Source organism: Cyprinus carpio, chromosome B24 (assembly GCF_018340385.1).
Source record: "Cyprinus carpio isolate SPL01 chromosome B24, ASM1834038v1, whole genome shotgun sequence".
NCBI classification, from domain to species: Eukaryota; Metazoa; Chordata; class Actinopteri; order Cypriniformes; family Cyprinidae; genus Cyprinus; species Cyprinus carpio.
The window spans coordinates 8,070,603-8,097,434 of record NC_056620.1 but is presented as its reverse complement, the minus strand read 5'-3'; the positions used below and the strand labels follow the sequence as shown (position 1 = coordinate 8,097,434).

General features: G+C 37.1%; 2 protein-coding genes across 2 annotated transcripts in view; one reads left to right on the top strand and one right to left on the bottom strand.

Moving 5' to 3' along the window:
* The window catches only part of acad11 (acyl-CoA dehydrogenase family, member 11), a 187,544-nt gene that overhangs the window by 129,685 nt on the left and 31,027 nt on the right, over positions 1–26,832 (bottom strand). The window lies entirely within an intron of this gene.
* Positions 7,052–13,391, top strand: ackr4b (atypical chemokine receptor 4b). The gene is made up of 2 exons (XM_019091520.2): positions 7,052–7,180; positions 10,798–13,391. Exons 1-2 carry the CDS (start codon positions 7,061–7,063, stop codon positions 11,959–11,961), a joined length of 1,284 nt encoding a protein of 427 aa, XP_018947065.1. The 5' UTR covers positions 7,052–7,060; the 3' UTR covers positions 11,962–13,391.

Sequence of the window (26,832 nt, the reverse complement as noted above, 5' to 3'; positions counted from 1 at the left end):
CTGTTTTAAATTTGGGAAATACACATGTGTTACAGACGTGACAAAAAACATTTTGGAGTTTTTGGAGACATCATTTTTTTGTTGTTGTTGTTTTTTTATTTTATTTTTTTTGTTGTTGTTGTTGTTGTATTTACAATGCACAAACCAGAAGCAACAATATCTGCAGAGAAGGGTAGGCCATTCTCAAAACATAAAATATCAATTTTATTTCAATTTTCATTTTTGTGTCTCAGAGGAATAATCAGTGTTAAGGCATCTCTCCATTACAGACCATTCCGAAAGCAGAATTTATGCAAACGCGTATAAAATGCTTTAAAAACTTTAACAGATATGTCTAGAGGGTAATCGCAGGTTTATATTAAATTTACATCTATAATCCATAATGAGCCTTCATATATTCTTTGCTCAAGCACACACATTAAGTTTGCCACAAAGCACAGGCAGAAGTAGCCTAATAATTGAGAAAAAGGAGACATTTCAATTATTTATTAATAAACAAATGTTTTCTTGTCGGCTGCAAGATGAAATTTACAGTGCTGGCTCTCTCCACAAATGCAACCTTCACAGATTACATAATGCTTTCGTTTTGAATTGATTCGTTTAAAAGACATTTCAAGCTTTCTGTAGATATATTTCTCATATATGTAAGACAACCAGATTTTAAGTTATTTCATTATCAGGAAAAAATTCAAGTGATCGAGAGGGCGCCTCCCTGTCATGCATGCGCATTAATAATTTTCGCACAAACACTTGAATATGAATAATAATTCACATTTTGCATATGCATTACAACGTAAATTACTTTTAACATGCAATTATCCAAAATAAAACCAAACAAGATTTGTAATGAAGATAAAACAAATAAGAATAAATGCTGCATGTTGCACTCAGCATCACACGCGCCGTGCAAATCTTGCACTCTGACATTTTACACACCTGCATTTAAATGCGGCTGCAATTTTTTTTTTTTTTACTTAAATTATATGAAAGCAAGTAAAGAAGGCCCCCTTTTAAATCACTGAAGTTGTCAATTAATGAAGCTCTTTTTTACATCATGTGCATTTTGTTGATTATAATGAGAGAACTTGAGTTTAAACGTGAGGACGTTTTATTAATCAGTCCATTCTTTAGAGTTTCAATGATTTAGCTACATTGTGCAGGTTTAATTTATTCGTTTCTTGTTTTAATAAGGCCTAAATAATGGAAGCAAAATTATACAGTGCCTCATGTTTTACTAAAATAAAGGAAATAATTAATAAAACATGCAACAATTTCTTAATCAGCGTACAGACAAATATCTTTTTCCCAAGAAATTATTTGTCAAAATAAATGCCAGGTAACGAATCAAAAAAAAATGCATGCTGTTTTATTAAAGGAATTTTAAAATATAAATTAAAATATATGCCTAATATATGAGAATATTGACATTTTGCATATTAATCCATGTAGCCTAGCTCATAAACCACATTTTCTTTTGAAAAATATAACATAATTCATATAATATATATAATACTGCACACCTATTAAATGTGTCAAATCTAAAATATGGTTTAATACCATGTAGCTTAGAGAAAATATAAGCACCGGCTCAGGCTTGACATTTATCCTGCTTGAATTCGTTCTAAGAAACGCACATAACTTCATAAGTACGAAACTTTCATCTGTGAATATTAAATATTTTAACTACAGTGTTTTTCTTTCATTTTCCCTGACTGCAGCCGTCAAATGTAACACATCAGTGAGGCAAAGCTGACGACTATTTGTGAAAATGTGCTTTGATGCGTTTGTTTGATAACTTGTGGTTAAAGCGCCACTCAGCGGTCAAAAGCTGCAAATGCACTTTGCAGACGCGGCGGCGGCCCCCGCGCCCGCTAAGATGAAGGGCTACGCACGGCGGTAGAACCACCGGTTTGGTTGGCCACCTACTGTAAGTATATACAATAAGTTATGTACTGTGATAATACTAATAATATCAACGTAAATATTACTACTACTACTAATACTAACATGAATATTTGAATCTGGTGTTTTTTGAAGTATTATAAAAAAAAATGCATTTAAAATGTATTGTAAGGGAATTCCTATGTTTTATGTTTAAAATTATGAGAATATTAAACATGTAATACATTTCTCATTATACAGAAATAATTATAACATTATGTCCCCATGATTTTATTATGTTTTAAGAAAATTATTACATTATGAACATTTTATTACATTAATAATTTAATACTTATTACATTGTGTGTCGTTATTACAGTATGCTTGGTTATTACATGAGTTGCTACAAGGTCACAACGTGAGTTTTGGCATTTACTGTTCTTTCTGTAAAAAGTTTTTTTTGTTGTTGTTTTTTTGTTTTTTTTGTTGTGCAACAATGTCTGCTTGTTAATTTCTAATAATGCACCTATGTCTTGGAATCCAGCAGAAAATGATGCTGTAATTGAGCTATTGGAACTCGATTTGATTAATAGGTCAGCAATTATTGGATAATTTGTATTTAAAGATCCAAGTGCATGCAGGCAGGATTTTGAGTCGGTAAACACTATAAATTTCTGTTTGTTTAGAATTAAGGGGTCTCCTCTAGAGGGAGCTATTTCTCAGACTGACATGGATTTTGCACATGCATTGCTGAGTGTAGCACAAGTCTTACTGTACATGCACTGCAGTTGCTAACATGTGCATGCACTTACACACACAAACACATGCAATGCTCAAAGCCCTTTTAACAAAAATTATTCACAGACCGCCATAATGCACATAATGACTCATGGCTGTAATAATTTACAGCAAAGTGAAGCATGCACAGGCCTGGGGCCAATCTGTGATTCAAGGGGAAGATGGGTGTGTCCCACAATCATTCTTTGCTGTTTATTGTCCAGTATTCTGCAAAGGACATAAGAATTTGATACTGCCCAGATCAAAAGAGTAAAGGCTCAGTTTAGTGTGAATGTATAAGTGCTGGATGTGATAGGAGCCTGCAGGGCATAACATCTCACATTGACAGAAAATGTTTTTGTATACCTGCATATGTCCATTTAAAAGAAAGAAAGAAAGAAAGAAAGAAAGAAAGAAAGAAAGAAAGAAAGAAATTATATTTTTGTCTTCTTTTTACGTACAAATATATAAACATCCTTCAAAACTAAAATCTTGTTTTGTAAATCCTAAAAATGCAATACGTAATCTAAGACTGAATCGACACTGAATAAATCTTAATGACATACATGCATACCAAGACCAACCAATACCAAAAAATAAATTTTTCATGCCTCTTTAGTGATTTTTTATTTTTTATCCAGTTTCTGACACTGCCCCATGAGTGTGAGGTCTTGCTTTCCTGCAGCAGTTCTGTTGCAGTTTCCAACTGTAACATATGAGACAGATTAATTGAGACTCACTAACTGTTGTTTTAGATGAGCTATAGTGGGACATCAGCTTTAAATAACACAGAGGTAAAGATGCAACATTATGCAAAAACATAAACAAACAGTGGTTAACCACTGCTGCACATCAGCGGCCTTATTTATAACCGTTGCATACACACAAAAGAGGTGTATGGCACTGTCTACGTAAAAGGTGGGATTTATAAAAAACAAACTTGATGGGAAAATATGTGCACTTGCACACAAACTCTGACCCATGCGTACAGACTTTTTTAAAAAGTAATGAAGTAAACAACAATTTTAAACTGTTTTCATTTCATCATATACATTTACACTAAGTATTCCACTCTCATTAATGGAGATAAGCACTGAAATTACATAAAGTCATTATGCAGAAGTTAAACCAAAATTATATGAATTTAGACAGCCTATTTGTAGTGGATGCACTTGATTAGGCTACTTTTCTTGTGGTATGTTATGTTTTAATGACTGCGGGGGGTGCTGTAGGTGCACAATAATGTATCTTTTAGTAAACTGCACATCTCATGTTATGAGAAAATATTTTTAGCGAGAACAATGATCAATGATGTGCACTTACTTCGATATTGTGGCAGACACTGATAGATTTGGTAGAATGGTCTATTGTCCAGTTTGAATGGGACCAATGATAATAGCTTACTGTATAACCACAGCTGCACCGAAGTGTTGATGTCGTGTGAAGGCATCTCCACAACATTATGAAAAATACCACTGCATTTGAAGGATACAATCTGAAGAAAATGCACGTTTCCTTTTTTAAATAATTTGTCAATGATGCGCAGAGTCAGATAAATGTATTTACACCGCAATAAATTTAAGCCTATATTTTTCCACTAAAAATAGCCAAAAGATGTTCACCTTATCAGCAAAACTGCATTCATTTAATTTAATAAAAAAAAAAAAAAAAAAAAAAAAAAAACTGGAATATTATTGGGCCAGTTCTATTCTAAATATTTTTTCTGATAACTATTTTAAATATATTCATATATGGTTATTTTGGGAAGGAGTCGGGCTGGAGATGCACATACGCACAAACTTCCCCTGACTGGGATTTATAAAGGGATTTTTGGGCAGGTTCTGATGTACGCATGGTTTTATAAATCTGATAACTTCTAGATAATCTCGCTTTTGTGCCTACGTACACTTTTAGGATGAAATCTAAGGAGAGTTTTATAAATGAGACCCCTGGTGTAAAACATGACATGAATAAAGAGAATCTACCTATGAACATATGCACCATTATAAGTGGGGATTACCATAAACCACTATTGTTTTTATATAAAGCTACTGTAATTAGATTTACAGTAAACCAACCCAACTAAATAAACACAGTCCCACATTGTTCATGTTAAAACAATTTAAAGTTACAATAGTCTACATAAATTTTAAAATAACATCAGGTTATTATGTAAAAATTTAAACACAAGTACCCACAATCTCCCACAAGAGAGCTTTATCTGACACTGTGACTCATATGCGTTATGAGAGCACTTGGACAAGACGTTGAATACACAATTCCACACATAACAAAGACACACCTTAAATCCAGATAGACACACACACCCTTGAAACAAACACTCAACACTTCACAATTTCTGGAAAGACTAGTGTTTTTCCTAAGGAATAGTTAGTCACTAGCCTGCATGCATGTTTGTGTGTGGGTGTGTATGTATATGTGCTGGCAGCAGCCCTTACTTTAGTAATTCTTCTGATGAAAACACAGGTTGTGTTTCTCAGGGTGTGATATAACAGACTTGTCCTTTCATGTCTGCAGGTTGTCCCCATACAAGCCGCCAAACACGCGACAGTACGCTGCACTTTTCATGCCATAACGGCCAGACTCTATCAAACAAACAAATCACGCAGGGCCTCCGGAATGCTAGCACTCTCCAATAACAGGATTAGTACAGATGAGCTACTACAAGGAATTACACCAATCAGACCCTTCATCCAACAGTTTACTTCACCCTTCACAGCTAATATCCTCAATGAACATGACATTCTTTAGAAAAATAATCACAGCAGGTATTTTTCTATTCAAACAAACCAAATGACTGCACTTAGGAAAGAGCGGTTAAAAGACTGTAAAGTTAATTATGCACAGTGATTTCCTGCATCAATTCTTGTAACTAGTTTGGGAAATATGCCAGTTGGGAAAAACACCTCTAATCTATTCCTCCAGTCTTAAGGATTTATTTAGATTAGAGCAGCACAGTGATATAGATCTATTCCTTTCCAAAACTGTATGCATTCTGATATGCATGAACAACAAATGCTTCTATAAGTGGTCTGGTAACATCAGAAGCACCTTTTATTATGGGTGCATAAGGTTAACAATATAAACCTATGCACTGGGTGTGACACTCAAATATTCACATTACGATCTTAGAGTCAGATCATATGCTAATGCAAATATATATCTTAAAGCATGAAAAAGAACCACATCTGCAGCAAGAATATTCTTGACACTGGAAGTAGTTTGACAACACTACAAGTGCATAAGACACTATTTTAATGTGTGTGTATATATATATACACGTATAATTAAAGTTTACTTAATCTGTGTGCTGGAACTACATCAATGATTTTTGTTGGGGGGGGGGGGGTCAAGGTGACTATTTAAACTTGATGCCTATACACCTCTTAAAGGAAAAAAAAAAAGAAAAGAAAAAAAAAAAACTAAAATGCATGTCTTGAATTACTATTAATTTTTTCCATTAATATAACCCGTTTAAAATGTACCACAATTATTAACATTAGATATGTATGCATTTATATACAGAAAAAATACACTGCCCATCCGAAAAAAAAAAAAAGTCACCACCTGGATTTAACTAAGCAAATAGGTAAGAGCCTCGGGGGTTGCTGCAGTTGGTCAGGTCTAGGTTCAGCAATGTTATGTACCCAAAGAATGAGGTCAGCTACCTGAAAATATTGAAAGACCAGGTTATTCCATCTATGGATTTTTTCTTCCCTGATGGCACAGACATATTCCAAGATGTCAATGTCAGGATTCATTGGGCTCAAATTGTGAAACAGTAGTTCAGGGAGCATGAGATATCATTTTCACAAATGGATTGGCCACTACAGAGTCCAGACCTTAACCCCATTGAGAAATTTTGGGATGTGCTGGAGAAGACAATGTGCAGCGGTCCGACTCTCCCATCATTAATACAAGATCTTTTCGAAAAATTAAATCAAATCTGGATGGGAATAAATGTTGTGACATTGCAGAGGCTTATCAAAACAATGACACGGTGAATGCGTAATCAAAGCTAAAGGTGGTCAAACAAAATATTAGAGTGTGTGACTTTTTTTTATGGAATGCATAGAGTATCCATCATACATGTAAACTACTTCAATACAGTTTAAAACAACCTCATGACTCTTTATGTTATGTTATTTTATGTTCTGATACAGTATGTTACATTAAATGTTATATGTTATGTTGTGTTTTATTCTGTTCTGTTATGAATAAACCGAAATTCTTCCACTTGAAGATTATCGGGAAAACAGAGAGGATCTCTGTTACCTGCAAGAGGAGGTTAATCTTTATATTCTCAAACTCTTTTCGCCTTCTTTCTCTCTCTCTCTCTCTCTCTCTCTCTCTCCTCTACCGATCTTTTTCTCTGACGCACATGCAAACACACACCCATGGCCGTCCTCTTGCCCCAGCTGCAATTATCAACAGAGCGTTTCACTTCTCTAGTTTGAAGGCAGCTCATTCCAGGACAGAGTGCGACTCAGACGCTACAGAGGTAAGACACTGCTGTATTTGCATTTCACATTCACATCAAAACTGTGTGTAACTCAAAGTCAAGGGTTTTGATCACTTTGTGTCACAAAGGCACAGGGGACAGGCATAACTTTAGAGAATCATCATTGAAAGTAAACACTGGATTAAGAATACAGCAAACAAATTCCCAACAAAGTTACAACATACTGTACGCTGAATTATGGTAATGGACATTTATTATGCTTTTTAGTCAGTATTCTGATTTTTTTAGTTCAAATTCTTTTGCAGTTAGTTTCCTTCACTGTCATCTATTTAGTCAAGGCAAAGTCCTGCTTTATTCTTCAAAATGGGTTTATGACAGGGAAGGTAAAGTTCAAAATAAACACATATGAGGAACACATTTTAAATATGATTATGAAAACTGTTTGCAAAAAAAAAACTTGTTTCTGTATGCTAGTGAGAAAGCAGAATGGAATGAGGGTTTACCTGTGCAATGTTAAAGTAACAGGATAAAAAGGTTTAACATACCCTGAGCTCCACAATTGACTAAAGTAATACAATACGACAATACAAATTATGTAATGGATTCAAGAATAAGGACAACAGATCACATTTTTACATGCTTATTAAGCCTAAAGCCTCAGACATACTTACTGCATTAACTGTTAAACTGTAACTTTTGAAAAAAACTGTATACAAACGTATATAAAATAGAATAAAACACTTTGACACTGTCAAATGTTAACAGAACATGTTGTTAATCTAATGAACTACACTTGGATACTTGTGGTTCACCCAAAAATGTAAATTCTGTCATGATTTACTCATCCTTAGTTTCTTCCAAACCTGTATGAATTTATTTCTTATGCTGAATACAAAAAAAAGATATTTAGATGAAAATAATAATAATTATTATTATTATTATTATTCGTTTTTTTTTTTTTTTTAAATGACGTGTTGCCAAGTATGATGTCCCATACTTGGAATTTGTGCTCCGCATGTAACCCATCCAAGGGCAAACACACAGCAGTGAGTAGTGAATAAACACGCACACAAACCGTGAACACACACCCAGAGCAGTGGGCAGCCAATACTGCGGCACCCAGGGAGCAGTTAGGGTTCAGTGCCTTGCTCAAGGGTCTCACCTCGTGGTACTGAAGGTGGAGAGAGCGCTGGTTATTCACTCCCCCCACATACAATCCCTGCAGGACCTGAGACTCGAACCCGCAAACTTCAGTTTAGAAATAAAAAAATAATAATAACAAAAAAATAGGCCATGGATAATATGTTGTTATTCATCAGAATTTTAAAAACAGGAGCCAAAAGGTTTCCACAAGAGGAAATTCCATCCCAAAATTTCCATCCCAACTGCAGCTTTTCTGGAAGAGACATGCAGTTCATAATTAATCACTAGGACATTTTTGAATAGTTTTTGACTGATGTTTTAAACATATTGGTTCTTTCTGTTTTTTTTTTAAGTAGCATAGAAAAATTTATTGACATGGTAAATATGAATAGACAATAAACAATTACAAAAAAATGGGCAATATGCATTAGCTATAGATCTTTTAACAGCTGGTTTGCTTATCACCCAGAAAGACAAAATCAGTTCCACTCAGTGTCCCTATTAAACAAGCATGTGATTCACAGATTGGCAGGTACACTCAGTGTTGTGTGGAACTCCAGATGAGCAGTTGGCAAAAGTCAAAGATCTGTGGTTTGGAAATGCAAACAACGAGAAAGACCAGCAGTGAGCATTTCTGGACCTTCACCTAAAAGAGTTCAGTGTTAAATAAACTCCCCTTCAATCCAGACAAACTATAGCAAAGCTACTAAGTTTACAATACGTCCAAAGCTCAAGTGCCACAAAGCTGCCCATACACTTTTATTTACTTTACATGATTTCATAAGCTACTGTATATGGTGAAATAGACAACAACACTGCAAGATGCTCAAATGATTTCGGTCAGCCAAACTGTACATGCGTGCACAGAGTTTGCGGTCAAAAGTAATGTTTCTGTGTTGAGTTGTATGATCTCAACCAAGACCCTCCGGAACACTAAATGAGAATGAAGATATGAAAGAAAGTAACATTCAGGATAAAGTTAGTCAGAACAAAGCACAGATGACACATCGAATCAGCAATCGAATGAAAGAGTAAATTTAAAAGATAAAGCATGCACAGACATCTAAAATGTAATCATTCTGTAGTTTTTTTGGCTGTGCAGAGTCAACACCATTATCCAGACATTATTATAGACAGATGTGAATTTTAAGGTGCTGAATCTTTTTAAGATAACCTACAAATCCCATAAGGCGGAATATTTGCTAATTTGCTAAATAAATGCTCATTCCCATGAAAACAAGTTTGAAATGCAGAAAAACATGAGACATTTTCTTTCTATAATAAAAATAACCTAAACTGAATGCAGGTAAAATACATTGTATTAAATTGTACATTTTTATAATAAAATATTATTTTTCTTCAATATATTTATATATTTTCTACAATTGGCAAAAAACATTTAAACAAATTGATTTTGTTCATTTTTTAAGTTGTTTTGGATAACATCTGTTAAACACACAAATGTAAAATGTAAAAACCATTTTGCCCTCTTAAAGAGTCTAAAACATCATAAAAAATAAGGAAGTAGGAAAGCTCCTACTATTTCAGAGTTTTTGTAACTGTAAAGGATGTTTAAAGCCATTCTTGTTGGAAAAAAAAAATGGATGTGAGCAATTTTTTTTTTACCTACACAGAAGACGTTCTTTAGCTCTAACACAACAAAATGAAAGGCACATTTGTTGTGTTTTTTTCACTCAAGTCAGCAGACCAGCTAAATAAGCAGCTATTTATTTACATACATGAGTGCAAATTCGGATAGTTGGTGGCACTACAGTGATTGAGTTAGAGACTCCAAAATTGATGTGGTTAATGTTCAAACTGCCCTCTATTTGTGTGCCAATTTTCACAACTTTCTAACCATACAGTTGCTTCTGCCATGATTCAAACTGAAATGACACTATTTCAGAAAGTAGGGGGCTAGGAGAAAATTGCCCAACATCGTAGTGCTGTTCATGCACACTAATCTCATAAAATCAGATTATTCTGACATGGCTTGAAGGCAGCACATGTCCAACTGCAAAGCGTAGTCAATGATCAAATTATTATTTTTATTTTTACATTTTACACAAGAAAAAATGTGAAAAACTGTACCTTCAGGAGGTACAAGGGGATGTAGTAATAACTTTAAAGGGACAACTTTACCTCATCTCAAGATGCATATTACCTTAGAGTAGATCAGCAGTTTTACCACTAAATAGAAATAGATTTGGAATGACCAGCAATACTGTGGCTGATCTGAATAATGTCCTAATGTCCATAATTTAAATAAATATCTACCATCAAACCAAAGGTAGCTTTTACATTTTACAAGAAAATACTATTTCAGTCTTTTTACTTCAAAATGTCATGTTTAATTCAATGTGTTACTTGCTTTTTTGGTAATTATTTGTAAAATGTACTAGCAGTATCTGAGTGAATTTTTTCCATTGTATAATTTTTGCATTTTTTTTTTGAGCATAAAAAAAACAAAATAATCTAGCATCATCTATGTTTACATTTCTTTCTCTCTTTAGATCATGATGAGTGTCTTTTCGGATTACGACCAAGACTATCATTATCAGGACCATGACAATAGTTCCAACCACAGTGACTATGACGACAAGGATTTTCCAGACTTCCACACAGTCTGCGACAAACAAGAGATCCGGTCTTTCGCTGGGATCTTTTTGCCAGTCGTCTACACCCTAGCATTGATCCTGGGCCTGGCCGGAAACTCGCTGGTCATCTTAGTTTACCTTTCCCACAAACGCTTACGGACGCTGACGGATGTCTTCATCCTCAACCTGGCCTTTGCAGACCTCCTCCTGCTCCTCACACTGCCCTTCTGGGCTGCGGATGCAGTGAATGGCTGGGAGATTGGCACAACCGCCTGCAAGATCACTTCAGCTCTCTACACCACTAACTTCAGCTGTAGCATGCTGCTGCTGGCTTGCATTAGCATAGACCGCTATTGTGCCCTAGCCAGAGGCTCCACCACCGCCAACGCCCCAGCCAGCACCAACGCCCGCAGGCAGAGGTTAATCATGTGCCTCATGGTTTGGGGACTTGCCATTGTCCTCGGATTGCCAGATATGGTGTTCTACACGGTGAAGAAGCAGCACTCGAGTGGGCGTAACGCCTGCCGGGCAGTTTATCCACACAGCATGGCGCGGGCAGCAAAAGGAACTCTGGAAATTCTGGAAGTGTCTCTGAGCTTTCTTCTGCCTTTCCTGGTGATGATGTTCTGTTATTGCAGGGTTGGAATGGTGTTGGGTCAAGCCGCAACAGCGGGTGTACGTGGTGGAAGGAGATGGCGGGCATTTCGGGTTTTGATAGCTGTAGTAGGTGTGTTTCTGTTGACCCAGCTCCCCTATAATGTTGTAAAGTTAGTCAGAGCCCTGGATGTGATCTACATTTTAGTGACAGAATGTGAGGTGAGCAAAAACCTGGACCGGGCCAATCAAATTACTGAAAGTCTGGCCCTCACACATTGCTGCCTGAATCCTGTGCTCTACGTCTTTATTGGCTCATCCTTCAAAATGCACGTTCTGAAGCTTGCCAAGAGCTGGGGGCAGACAGGAAGAGGGTACCGCCATGGCAATGAACAGCCCACTGTTGAGATCTCCCTTAAGTCAGGCACAGAAACTCACACTCACTCTTCGTCGGACAATGAAGATACGAGTACGTTCACCATATGACACTGCAATAACTTCACAATGAGGACTGCCAACTATATTCCAGGACATTATTTTAAAAATGAAAGTTTTTTAAGTAACTTTGACAGTAACAGTCATGTACAAAGTTCATTAAGTTTGAAGTATAATTCAGTTTTGATGTGATCGCTAGTGTATGCGTATAAAGTTGAACACGCATTTCTTTTTCTTTGTTAAAAAAAAGTCCCCATGTTTGTGAGAAAAAGTATTGAAATTTTTTTTCCCCCTCCCATTTCGTATTTATTCCCTTTAGGGGTACCATTTTTTTTTAATGGAAATGGCCTAGCCTTAGGTCTCTCTCTGTTTATGGCTGTGTAGCGATACGTGCGTGTGTGCATGTGGAGAAGGGGTACGATTTCCGAATAATAATCTAATAATTCACAGTGATCTTCGAATATTATTTTTGCTTGAAATGCCCATCCCTACTCTCAAAAGTGGTAATTAATATGGGCATCTATTACTATTGCTACTGCCGTCTCCATTATTTTTCCATTATTTTGGCTGGGCCAATGTTGACGACTAAGAAAAAAAGGTGCATGTGTGAGCTAAGCATCCAGAGTATGTGTGGTTAGAAAAATCTGATGGACATACAGTATGCATGTACTATGCTGCTGATGCAATTTACACCACACACTGTACGCATACCCTAGCGCAGAGTTTCTCAACTGGTGTGTCGTAGAGTGTACAGCCAAAGAAACGACATCAACAACAAAAATAACAAAAACAAATTCTAAAAGTTTTTTTTTTTTTCCATGATGCAAGGCTTTAATTTTAAAAGACGTGCATGAAAGCTGTTGACACTGTCAGATGCAGTTAGGAGTGCCTGAGAAAAACGCGCTGTCTTGATTCAGTAGGCTATCTGCGGTCAGATAAGATGTTGACAGAATTAATGTCAGTGTAATTATTCTATCGTTATTTTCGTAACTTGTTATGAAATAAAGTCTCTCACCTCAGAAAAGCGAACTATCCTGTCCTGCCAGATGTTATACCGTGTTCGTAGGGCGCACTCCTCCATAGCACGAATAACGCGCTGAATATCACTTCACTAAAGCATAGAAACTACGAGCATGCAACACGTGAAATAAAAGTACAGCACCGATAAATCACATAATTTGTACTGCGTGTGTTAGCCAAACCAGTTGAGAACCACTGCTCTAGCACCTATGTAAAAATCAAAGTACTTTAGCCTTTAGATTAATGCATTAACCAGAAATAGTGCTGGGCGGTTTTAACAAAAATTTATATCACGGTTTTTTTCTAAATTATGCCGGTTTCCCGGTTTATGACGTTTTTTTCTTTCATGCATAATCAGGTGTACAATGCATTTTCTGCTGGTTGATATTCCAAGACGTGCTTTTAGCCCGACAGCACTTGCATAAAATGGTTGTTTGGTCGACGTCGGATTTTTGGAAACCCAAAACCCTGCAAACAACAGACCAGGCTTCTTTTTTTGGCACAAGTTCTTCTGTGTCATGTTCTACTAGTTCTGAAGCATCCATCTTCCCTGTAACGCCTGTTTCACACATACTCTGTCTGCAGTGCATATGCACTCCGCAGCACGGACTCAATGTGCTTTCACACAGGACGCGTTTGCAGTCCGCTACTGATCCGCGTCTGTTTAGTCCACAAACACAACATTTGTTCATTGTTTTGATTTCATATCATGTAAAAAATATATATATTTTTTTTTTCAGCATTGTGAGTCTTTTATCACAGAACAGTAACAATATTTCATAGTTATAGACATTAGTTTAAACTCAATAAATATAAACAACGCATTATTCATGCATTTTACTTCTAGGTTTGTATAATAAGCTGCTCAAGCAAGCGGCAAAACATTTAAACACAACAATTAGCCTACTTTTCTTGTTAAAATATTTAAAATTAAAACACCACAGACAGAAACAGTCTCGTGCCTTTTGCATTTAAATCTTTATCACAAGCAATCCCATGGGTCTTAATGAACTTTGTTTTTCTGCCTTCATAAAAGTGAATATATATAATGTTTTCCTTGTTTATCTAAAAGTGCACTTTTTCTTGTTTTAAACCTAGCCAGCTTTAATTAGTATACATTTATTGTGAAATGACTGCATTTCCGTGTCAATCCATGTTCATTTTTCCCGCGAACAATGCGCTTTCACTTTAATTCAGCATCTGCAGCACAGCAAAAATAGACTCGGTAAGTAAACGATCGCTGCACTGCTGCAGACGCACCGCTCCTTTAACGCACTGATGGACCGCAACCTCGTGCAGTATGAATGCTGGAATCCGTTAACATGGGTGCGTAAAAAAAATCTGCAACGCATACGCACTGCATACGGAGTATGTGTAAAACAGGCATTATAAAGTAACACCAGAGCACTACTGTGTTTACCCTCACCATGCCTCGCAGTCGCTGATTAGAAGTGCAACATTGTAAAGGGTCCGTCTGAAACAGTATCCCGCGGCCGCGGCGCAGCATAACGTTCCGAACGTTGAGTAATTAAATACATCGGTATGGCGGTATATTAAAAATTAATATCGTAACGAAAATATACACCGGTTTTCGGTATGAACCGGTATACCGCCCATCACTAACCAGAAACATTCCACTATGATATCTTTGATATGATCTTTTGTTATATGTTTGAAGATCAAAGTATGCTGTTTATCAGAAGACATGCATGGAATCTGAGCCCGCAGAATTCCATAGAAAACTTCACAGAATCTATCGTTAACAACACTTGTGTGTTTGTTTAAGTGTTTTGGTTGCTAATGCTCTCTGCTAACAAACAATAGTGTCATTACTCTGTTTTAGCTAGTGCACAGAATCCCCAAAATCAGTGCATCCAGAAAAAAAAAATAGATTCTGTGTGAGCATATTTATCAGTTATTATACTGACCACTTATCATGTGTAGAAACGATACCCTGCATACGTTACATATTTTGTATATTATATATAACAAATGTAAATATATTTTTAGATTAAAGCATACTTTATACACTTGGACTTGTATTGAGTTTTGGTGTTATTTGCTGGTTTGGAATCCCATATGTGCTTGCACACAAAAGTCTGCAGGAAAACAAAGTATACAAACACAAGTCACATGTACAGAAGATTATGCTTACACACATAGGAAAGGTTCACTAGAAAAAGACAAAGAAGAAAAATAGACCTGGGCAGGATTGATGAATATTTTGTGTCAAAGACCTAAGACAACTCAAGTGAGTCAGAACCAAATCTGGCGCCAATAATAGTAATTCCGGATGTGTCACACAGACCACATAAACAAACATATTCAGCCTCATAGCTCTTGATACTGTAGTATCCATTACAAAAAAAATAGCCTGTGTGAGTGTCTTTGTTTGCATGGGAGTGTTTCTCATCACCCAAAAATAAAAAATAAATAAAATAAATATGTTTGTGTCTGCAGAAAGCAGAGCACTGCTTATCTTTGGACCTTCAGTGTCCCCAGAAATTGTTGCTCACTATAATGACAGAATGTTTACTATAACAACAACAACAATACTTTAAAAGTATATAAAATAATAAATTAGAAAAATACAATTTTACAACTAGCAATAATAACTAATTATTCTAAAATAATTCTCAGAAATTTGTGTTATTTTTAATATAAATCAACACCAGTTAAAATTATAGAAAAAAGAGGGACTGATCAAGGACATTATAGTGTGAAAAAGAATAAGAAACATTGTATTTGTAGTATTAAATATCAGTTTGCATCTAAATTATGGATTTTAAAAAAGTAATCAAATTTATTGCTAATCAAATGAGATGGTGATTAATAAACTTGTGTGTTAAGCAATTGCATGTGTGAATGTTTGTGTTTAACTGCCACCCTAAAAAAAAAAAAAAAAAAAAACGCAATATCTTCATTCATTAAGTCATGCCAGAGGTTTCAGCATGCACATGAAAACATATTAAACCAAACAGTTACTTGGCCCTGTTCTTTCTAGTGATCGTAACGGTGGACTGGAAGTCATTACACAAAAGGGTAAAGAAGCTGTGAAAAGTTAAAGTTCGAGACCACCAGAAAAGAACAAACCTCACCATAGGCCTGGGAGCCACCAAAGGAAATTGGCTATCCCACGAGAGAAAAGTGTAAAAAAGTAAAAAGTAAAAAAAAAAAAAAAAAAAATTAATTGTTTGCATTTTTGTGGCTTCAAGATGTAGTTGACGCAAAAGAAAAGGATATGAGAATGGCTGAAAGAGAAAAGGCCAGGGGTAACCGGCACAGCTGTCTGGTTCTGTTTTTGCTCCTAAGGATGAGATGATGTCTAAAGGTGTCTGACAGGAACAGTGAAAAGTACTATGAGGAACTATGAGGACACAAAACATGTTTGCACATTCAGTGATGACAAAAGACTGTACTGACCAAGTACAGTACATCTGAATAAATGGAATTAGGCTGGAAAACTATTTGTGGTTTTGTAGTAATGACTTTATGAATTTATTCACTGATTAAATACATAACATCAGAAATACAATAGCAAATGTAGATTCTACAGCATCTAATACTTCAGCTTCATAAATCGTACCCAAAGATAAACTTCAGTGCTTTACAACTATAGGACAGGAAGAGCTAAATAAACTTATCACTGCATCTAAACCAACAACATGCCTGTTAGATCCTATACCCAATACATTACTGAAAGAGTTGTTACTTGTAGCAGAAGAACTGCTTCTCAATATTATTAACTCGTCGTTACCTTTAGGTCACGTTCCAAAACCATTCAAGCTGGTGGTTATTAAGCCTCTTATTAAGAAACCACAACTAGATCCTATTGAACTAGCAAATTATAGACCCATTTCAAATCTTCTGTTTATGTCTAAAATTTTAGAAAAAGTTGTGTCTGCTCAATTGTGCTCTTACCTGCAAAAAAATTATCTCTATGAAGAATTTCAGTCAGGTTTCAGGCCCCATAATAGCACAGAAACTGCACTTGTTAATATTACAAATGACTTGCTTCTTGCATCAGACAACAGACGGATCGTGACATACTCATAGATTGATTACAAAACTATACAGGTATTCAAGGGCAGGCTTTAAGATGGTTAAGATCCTACCTGTCCGATCGCTACCACTTTGTTTATTTAAATGGGGAGTCATCTCAATTATCATCAGTAAAATATGGAGTGACACAAGGATCTGTCCTAGGTCCTCTGCTTTTTTCAATATACATGTTGCCCCTTGGTAATATTTAAAAAAAAAACAGGATTAGTTTCCACTGTTATGCTGATGATACTCAACTATACATCTCAATGAGACCAAATGAAACTTCTAAATTATCTAAACTAACAGAGTGTTAAAAATGTAAAAGACTGGAGGACCAATAATTTTCTCCTATTAAATTCAGATAAAACAGAGATCCTACTTATGAGACCAAAAAAACAGTACACAGAATCTCTTGGATTACAATTTGCAACAAGATGGATGTACTGTTACTTCCTCTACAGTCACAAATCTGGGTGTTATACTTGACAGCAACTTGTCTTTTGAAAATCAAATTTCCCATGTTACAAAAACAGCATTCTTCCATCTTAGAAACATTGCCAAGCTACGAAACATGTTGCCTGTTTCTGATGCAGAAAAGCTAGTTCACGCATTCATGACCTATAGACTGCAGTTTTGTAAGGCATTGCTAGGTGGTTGTCCTGCATCTTTAATAAACAAGCTACAGGTAGTCCAAAATGCAGCGGCTAGAGTCCTTAACAGATCAAGAAAATATGATCATATTACCCCAATTTTACAGTCTGTGCACTGGCTACCTATTAAGTTCTGTATCAGTTAAAAAATATTATTACTTACCTACAAGGCCCTTAATGGTCTAGCTCCTGCATACCTAAGTAGTCTTTTACCACGCTACAATCCATCACGCTCCCTAAGGTCGCAAATCTCTGGACTTTTCGTAGTACCTAAAAAAAACAAGGTCCACTAAAGGAGGTAGAGCTTTTTGCATTTGGCTCCCAAACTCTGGAATAGCCTTCCTGATAACGTTCGGGGTTCAGACACACTCTCTCTGCTTAAATCTAGATCTAGATTTAGATCTCTTTGGCCAGGCATTCAAATAATGCATCTCATAATCTTGGACTGCAGCTATATCTGATCAAATGCTAATTATTATTCCTTAGCTTGGGTTAAACAAATTAATTTTGCGTGGTTGGAACAGCAGCTACGCTAATTATGTCTATATTTGTTTCTCTGTTTCTGCCTAGGATTTACACAAGCTTCAGTCTGGATCCAGAACACCTGAGAAGAGATGATGCCAACCCCTCAGAGGACCTCAGATGATGCCAACCCTGAAACAACATACAGAACTACCAAATTTTGCTATAAGTTTGGTTGCATAATAATTGCTGTAAATGGTGTTCATCATCTGTTTCATTATGTCTTTGATTTTTCTGTACATTTCTGCCATATGTACATAAACTGACAGTCAACACTCATAAGCTACTACTAAATATTGTAGAAGCTTAATTTTCTGTAAAGTTTCTTTGCAACGATCTGTATCGCAAAAAGCACTATACAAATAAACTTGAATTGAATTGAATGTTGAATTGGGCAAACTGCCACCAACGTGAGTCCAACGAGAGCAGACGAGTGGAACACACCAAACAAACTAGCCCGATCGTCGGCTTGGTGTGTCCCGGCCTTTAAAGTAGGAGTTCTCAACAGGGATGGGGTGGGGGTATTGTTGTGATTTTGACTGGAGTGAGGAGCAGATTTTTTAAGAGTCAGAGCGTCATGGTTTTCACTCGCTCCAAGAGCGCTCCTCCACTGCTCCATCACGAGTACAATTCATGCCAACGGCCCGTGCTATAACTGCATATTTAGCAATAATTCACATGTTAAACATATTTAGCTATAGCTTGATACAGATGGATCTCTCAAATCAGAAGATTATAATGACAGCAATAACTGAGCGGGAAGTTATAGGCTAGTTCTCAAGGAGTTTGTCTGTTCCTTTTACTGATTATTTTCGGCTTAAAGCATGATTTAAACAGATACAGCATATTCACATGCAATCGCTTTCACAATAATGCATTCAAACAAATGTAATCTTACAGTACTTCATCTGTATCCGATTTTGAATGATTTTGAATTCTGAAAGAAATGCATCGATCCGTAGATAAAATAACTGACGAAAATGAACTGCTATTTTCATCACAAACAAAATTTGCACAGCAGAAAGCAGCAATTATACCTTTTAATGCTGACAATGTTATTAGTTTGGCATGTGGAAGGAAAAAAAGTTCGCACACAATAGCCTAAACCACTTTGAAACTATACTGTTATTTTATTTATTTTTTATTTTAATATAGGCTACGTTATGAACATAACATTTCAAACATACTGAAATACTTTATCCACGGAGCGAAGGCGGAGCGGTGTTTCTGGTATCAGTAAGCACGGACTGAAGCTGGAGAGGAGTGATTATTAAATGCTCGGAGCGCGGAGGGAAATAGTTGCCGCTCCACTCCACTCACATACTCTGTTACCGAGTGAGAGAGATGTTTTGCCCAGCAAAATGAACAAGACCACGGCAGCACAAGCACAGCATATCCACCAAAATGCAACCTGCAGCAATGCTCGTTGCGCGGCTCACCAAGCTTTACTTTTGTGGCTCGCATGGCAGTAAATAATACAATGATATGATCATGCAGTCAATACAGATATTTAATAAAAACATTAAAGACAAGCAGGGCTGTAACATAACCCATTAAATAATGCATGCAATGTCTACACGAGTGGCGCGATCCGACAAAAGACAATAGTACCCAGTGATGTTGTCTAAACTGGACACGGCGTGATGCGACATGATCCCCATCAGTAAACTGATGCTCGTTCTATTTATGACGAAATGTTCTGACACTACGTTCAGATGATTTGCACCTGTAGTGTGATGTCAAGCGGGCACGGAACAACAACTCTCGTGTCCGGTGTAGACACAGTTAGACAGTGTCTGCTCTATTTACAAATAATTTATATAAGAAAAAAATCACTCACTGCATAGTTGTCAGTTTTAATCTTAACAGCTCTTAACGCCGAGTGGATTGTTAAATGCATGATGGGCTAGTATTAAATTTAAAAAAACTAAAAATAAATAATCTTCTCAGTTATAAATTTGACTGGTAAATAATAACTAAAGAATTATATTTAAACTTGTTTTGAACAATTTCTTTGTCATTTGAATATTGTAGGGGGGCAAAAAAAAATCGATTTAAATCGTAAATTTTGATTTTTTTTTTAGGCCATATCGCCCAGCCCTAGTTCACTCGGCTGATGCGAGTGACATGGTCTCGTTCAATGTGATGGAGGACGAACTATTAGATGACAGCATGTCTTTAACAGCGTAAGACACGGAGGAGATGTCGTGCTTTACTACTGACCCCACCCCCTTTGCCGCCTGCCTATCCCATCGACGGCAAGCATGACAGGATGGATGCTGAACTTTCCTGTGTTCTCTCTAAAGCGGTCGAAGGGCTGGGATTGGAGTGGTCTACACCGGAGAAGCCCACTCGTAGCCATCTGGACGAATGGTTCTTGCCAGGGGGCCACCAGGCCTTCAAAGAGCTGCACAGTGCAACAGTCCTAGCTTTGTGAGCTACGAAGGCTACAGCACAGCACGAGTGCAACGAACACTCAGCATACTCATGCAGAATTTGTGCTCTGCATTTAACCCATCCAAAGTGCACACACACAGCAGTGAACACACATACACCATGAACACACACCCGGAGCAGTGGGCACGAGACTCGAACCCACAACCTTAGGGTTAGGAGTCAAACTCTCTAACCACTAGGCCACGAATTCCCCTAGAGGGCCAGAACAACTTAGTTGTCCGTTTCCTGAGAGGATCCAGGAGGCTCAATCTGCCCCGGTCCCTGCATGGGACCTGCCCATGGTCCTTAGAGCCCTCAAGGGCTCCCCCTTTGAGCCACTACAGTCTGCAGACTTGAAAACCCTGTCGTTGAAAACCGCTCTGCTACTGGCATTAGCATCGAGTAGGTGACTTGCAGGCTCTCTCGGTAAGTCTTGCCTGTCTTGAGTTCGGGCCTAACAAAGTCATTCTAAAACCAAGACATGGTGCTCTACACTCCATTCAGAGCCCAGGTTATTACTCTCTCTGTGCTTCCTCCTTCTAAGGAGGACCAGGAGCTTAACTTTCTCTGCCAGGTTAGGGCGCTAAAAATATACATCTGTAGTAAATTAGCTCAAAAGGGAAATGTATATAAATAATTACAATTAATCATGATTAATTACAATTATTTATATGAGCTGCCAGTAGTAACTGTAGCAGAATTAAATTGCCGTCAACTAATCTGTTCGTTTAGCGAATATAAAGTCTAAGAAAGGTTAATTTCGTGGCCACAGAAAACAACCTTCTTACAGTAGCCTAATAATTCATTAGAGCATGTAGCAAGGATCAAAATCATAAAGGGACAATTAATTTGCAAGGCAGAATCAGAAACTCGTGTAATTTGTGCACAAGAGTTTTATTAACTAAACACTAACACAAACTAGTCTAAACACAAACAAACAAACACTAATACAGGGGAAAGGACAAATGAGATTTGTTGGATGAAACCATCAGGAAAACCAGAGAATGAAGCTATGAAAAGAGTCAGTTAACCACCTGAGTAAAACTCAGCACCATTATACTAAACCTCGGTTTCATTTAGTTAAATGTATAATACTTGCATTGCCTTGGCCTGGAACAAGCATTGGGATGCAGTCTCGGATGAAAGTCTTGATGGTTTGGAGGTTTTGGACTTGCGATTATGCTCTTCCGGTTTTGAAGTGTGATGAATTCCAAAGGTGTTCTGACTCAATGGTGATTGGGAGTTTCTTCCCAGTGGAAAGTGAAAAAGAGCTAAGAGAGACATCAGCTGAGATCCTAGGATCTTTTATTGAATGGAAAGTCAAGGCAGAGGCCTGGCATGAACTTAGGGTGTCCTTAGAAGACTAGCTCACATCCTCATCCTCAGAATGTAAGAGAAGCGCAGACTGACAGGCTATGTGTTGGAGCCCCCCGGGCACTGGCTCAGGCTCTCCACACGTTCAGGAATCAGAAGATTTAACAGAAGTTTAGCAGCAGAAGACCTGGGTGGAACTGTGCATGAGCCTTTTAAGGTCTGAGAAGATTCACACCTCTCAGGATGGGCTTGTCCAAAGAGAAAGGCTGAAATTCCAAGCACAAGGTTGGAAATACTGGAGAGTTTTATGGCCCTTTGTCTGAGAGCATGGTAATTTGCATATGGAACTTGATTGATTGACTAAGATTCTTAGAACACTAATATATTGCCTGTGTACCAACATATAACATACACTCTCGTTTAGATCATCAGAAGACGAATTCATAGATACTAAGCATGGTAAGATTACATATAGGTAAGATTACATGACCGAGTGGTTCTATCATAAGCATGCATAAAACAGTACACAATACAAAAGACAGTATACAAGAAGAGTAACAACATACACAATGACCTGAAGTATATGTGTGTTCATTCAAAGAAAGGTTTTCTTATGAATTAATTAGAGAAGAGTCCATTTTTATGTCATTATGTGTCTGTTTTAGAGAGACTTGAGTAAGAGTTGCTTTGCCCGCATTCCTTTTTGCCATAATTAGTGTTATCAGATGGTTTGTCTTTGGTTGCCATGGAACCAGAGGCCAGTTCTGCCCTTTTGAGGTGTTAGCTGCATTTCGGGGGAAGGGCCCTTTGGTTAGGTGAAGGGGCGTTAGAGATTATTTGTTAAATATAACAAATAGTTGTGTGTCTGATTGGTCCAAATGCAACACCAAGCATTCCGCCCCATTCAGGAGGTCGGAATAACTCTTTGCATGCTTTGGAGGCCGCACCAAAGGGTCCCCAGTCACAATGCAGAGCATTTATTGATGGTTAGTGGACGCTATCATGCTAGCATACATCTCCCTGCGTCTCCAGAGCCCCATAGGAGTCAGGGCCCATTCCACTTGGGGCGTAGCCTGATCCTGGGCATGGTCTAGTGGTATGTCCATAGCCGGCTGGGCCTCGCTGTCCACTTTCACCAAGTTCTGTAACTTGGAAGTTCCGGCCTTGCAGGCTTGGATTCTAGCTGCTTAAATGGATAGGCGCCTGCTTAAGGCAGTCTAATTCTTCAGGCATTGCCTGTTTTTTCAGGTACGCTCTTGGCCCTTTCAGTAGTGCTGAGGCTGTACAAAGCCGTTGGAACGATTGACCAAGGCCGGGCTGACCGCAGGGCTCAACCTGTGTTTAATTGGTCCCTCTGAGCCTTTTATGCTCAAGGCCAGTTCATGTTAGTCATTTCTATTTCATGACACGGTGGGATTGTATTGCCATTTGTTTTGTATTTACACTTACATAGCCAGACGGCCCCGCCCATTCTTGCGGGCTCTGGCCGGCCTCGACACCATAGGCTTGTGCAGCTCTGCTGCCGAGCCATTGTTTCACTTTTTTATTTACTGCACGAACCAATGGCCATGCAGTTATACTGTGTGATTGTAAAGGCTTCAGTCCTCGGAGAAAAATGAGTTTTTCCCATGAGCGTCTAGCGACGCAGTAATTGTTCCCCTATCTCAGGGAACCGAGGTTACATAAGTAACAGAGTACGTTTTGCATTCACTGTGTAGATTTTACAGGCTAGTTTACTTTGAATATGGACCACAGAAAGACTGGCGTACTGTAGTTGGGGGTGTCATAATAGCTGGTTAAGCGTAAAAATGACCTGCAAGACATTTGTTTTGACCATAATCCACGCACCAGTGGATGTGTGGATGTGGGGCACCCTATGATTTGCACACCCCTCCGAAGAGAGAAGAAGCTCGTCGGCTTTGGTTATAAGCCTTAAACTTAAAAGAAACCACTGAAATTTCCGTACGTTTGATCTTTCCACTTCGTTGATCCATTCCCAGAGAAAAGATGCTCCAGTGAAGACAGATATATCCACAAACAGTTATGTTACAGCTTCTTGTTAAGTTAGGTGCTCTAACAAAAGACATTGTTTAAACTAGGGATGTTCATTTTAACTGGGTTAACCGTTAACCGACCTTTAAGAATTTTACAGATTAACCAATCAGTTTAACGGTTTAAAAAGTCATTTAATTATTTATTTTTAGCAATTTATCAAAATATTTAAAAAGGTTTGCTGCATGGTTAAATAGAGAGAGAGAGAGAGAGAAAAACACAAGTTGTGGATAAGTCACATTTTATTATTTCATTAAGAAATAGGCCTAATTGCCAACTCAAAATGTTTACAAACATTATAATAAACACTGTAAACATAGCTAGGCTATTTTAGTTTCCCTCATTTCACAACAAATCCTTTCAATAAACAGTAGGCCTATTTAGAGAACAAGAATTAAAAATATAACAATCTATAGCAATATAAACGACAAGCCAAAACAAATTAATTTAGGCTAAAATGAAACAAACCAACATTGGGTCTCTCATTCGACAAAAAAAATCAAACGTTTCTGTATTTGCGATGTATTTGAATGCCAAATTATTTTTTATTATGTACTTCACGCGTTCCTATATCCACATAAAACAAAATGTTTTTTATAACATCACAGCGGTACGGTGATAACACTTAACGGCACAGATTTTACTACATATTTTTGTAATACTTTTTGTAAATAGGGGGTGGAGAATTGATCAGTTTCTCCTGAGCATCTGACTGACTTAAGTGTTGTGTTTTGCAGATGATGTGCAAGGTGACCATGAGACCACACAAACGGAGCCATTGCAGCTGCCCCTTCAGTACAATGATGCCTGCACTCAGTGGGAGGTCCAGTCATTGACAGACCTCACTTATGCCTCAGGGAATAAAATAATGTTACACAAGGCAACACAGTTCCACAGTGAAGATCCCTTAGCCCTTGCCATTCTCAAGAATTACACTAGCTCTTTATTGTACACTGGCTTCACCCTAAGAGTTTTTAAAGAACATGTTAAATATCTCCAGCAATTCTACACTTCCAATTTTAAGATGCACATAATGGATCGAATTATGACGACTATAATGAAGCTGAAGTTGAATTTATTTAAAGGTGATCTTGCTGAACGCTTTGATGTGTCCCAGAGCATAGTAAGCCAAATTATCTCTTACTGGATTGATACAATGGAGGAGCACATGAGAGGCTACATTCCATGGCATTTTGTATGAAATTTAGAATGGTGTAGTAATTTTGGAATTATTCAGTGTGACCATTAAATATACTGTTTTTACACAAATATTTTCAAGATCTTATTTTACTTCCTTCTCCTTATATATGTACATACAAACACACAATTAAAATGTCAATGTGCAGTTTATTTAAAAAAAAAAAATTCCCCACTGAAAATGATGCAGTTTAGCAATGCTAGGTAAATAATCATAAGTACACACATATATTTTAATTATTTATAACTTTTATTTTGGATGCAATTAATCAGCCCTAATTCTGCACTGTATAGTAATCAGTTTACGGATAAGGACAAAAAAAATAAAATCATTACTACGTGCTTTCACAGATGAAAGAGACAAAGGAGACATTAGTCATTTACCAGTTACCTAAATCCTCAATGCAATCACATAACAGTACTGGGATTCGCGTCTGCTTTTAAAAACACAAATTCACTTTCTGTTTCACGTACCAGCACTCAGCCGACTTTTCCACTGTGCAGGTACTGATATACCTCAGTGCTTTTATAATTCCGCATCGAAGACCCGTCTACTCCAAGCAACAAAACAAAATAATTTAAAATGTCCTCATAAGTTATGGCAGGCCACTTCTTCATTTTATCCTCCCACTGGGTCATACACCGCGGGTGTGGTAAATATTTACCATCACGGTGTTTAATAGTGTTCTGTGTGTGGTCCCACCACATCGCTCCTTACCCATCGGCTAGCGAAACGGAAGTTTAACACATTATAAGGAAGTACTTCATCGTATTTACTTCCGCAATGCAAAATAAGGTGGATAACTTTAATTTAAAGTTTGATCGAATTTTTTTTTTTTTTTTTTTTAATCAATGAAGTAGAAGAATAATAAGGCAAAACAAATGTTTTGGGTAATAAATAAAGGTTTAAAAATAAACACTTTTCTCTTTGCTGCGGAAGTACAGTATAAGAGAAAATGTCAGCCATATGGGGGCCTTGCAAAATTGACCTTGAGAAGGAGGGGGGACCTGGAATAAAAAAGGTTGAGAACCCCTGTTCTAAAGGATCCTAATGCTATGAAAGTGACTGATTATTTATTTTCAACTATGTGATTCTCTCAGTAAAGCATCATTTGTTTGTTTGGTACATTTAACTGCAGATTCTTTGGTAAATCAGTCGCAATTCAGTGTAAGCTTTGCTTGACTTTTATTGTAAGATGTGGACCTGACAGCAATGCCACAACATGTACTGTAAATACAGCTGCCACGGTATAGTAACCTTTTTATAACCGTCTGATAAACTGTAACAGAATTCAATATGCTTTACTGTTTAACAAAAACAGCCATGCAAATGCACAAAACTGACAAGTTGCGTGATACAGCATGAGACCAAGTAAACAAAACAAGCATTTCCTAGCAATGACAACTGAGATAAAAACTAATGAGACAAGAAATAAATACACCTACACACTGCTTTCAACTTCCTGATTGACTGCTTTTCTAAAGGAGTTCTGGGTCATTCCATGTCAAATCAAGCAAATCTCAGAAACTTCCCCGGCTCAAATTTTTGATTTTGTCAATATTTTATTTTTTTATTTTTTTATTTTTTCTGAAGAAAGATAAACATGTATAGTGATGAAAGCCAAAATATTAAATGTATTTTCTGCATAATCTATTTTGTAGAGGGGATCAAAATGATTCAAAGATT

Bases quoted from the DNA above. Each gene is read 5' to 3' on its own strand.
- ackr4b (XM_019091520.2), top strand. From the start codon at position 7,061: ATGCAAACACACACCCATGGCCGTCCTCTTGCCCCAGCTGCAATTATC. The intron at 7,181-10,797 runs GTAAGACACTGC...TTCTCTCTTTAG, and splicing joins GCGACTCAGACGCTACAGAG to ATCATGATGAGTGTCTTTTC.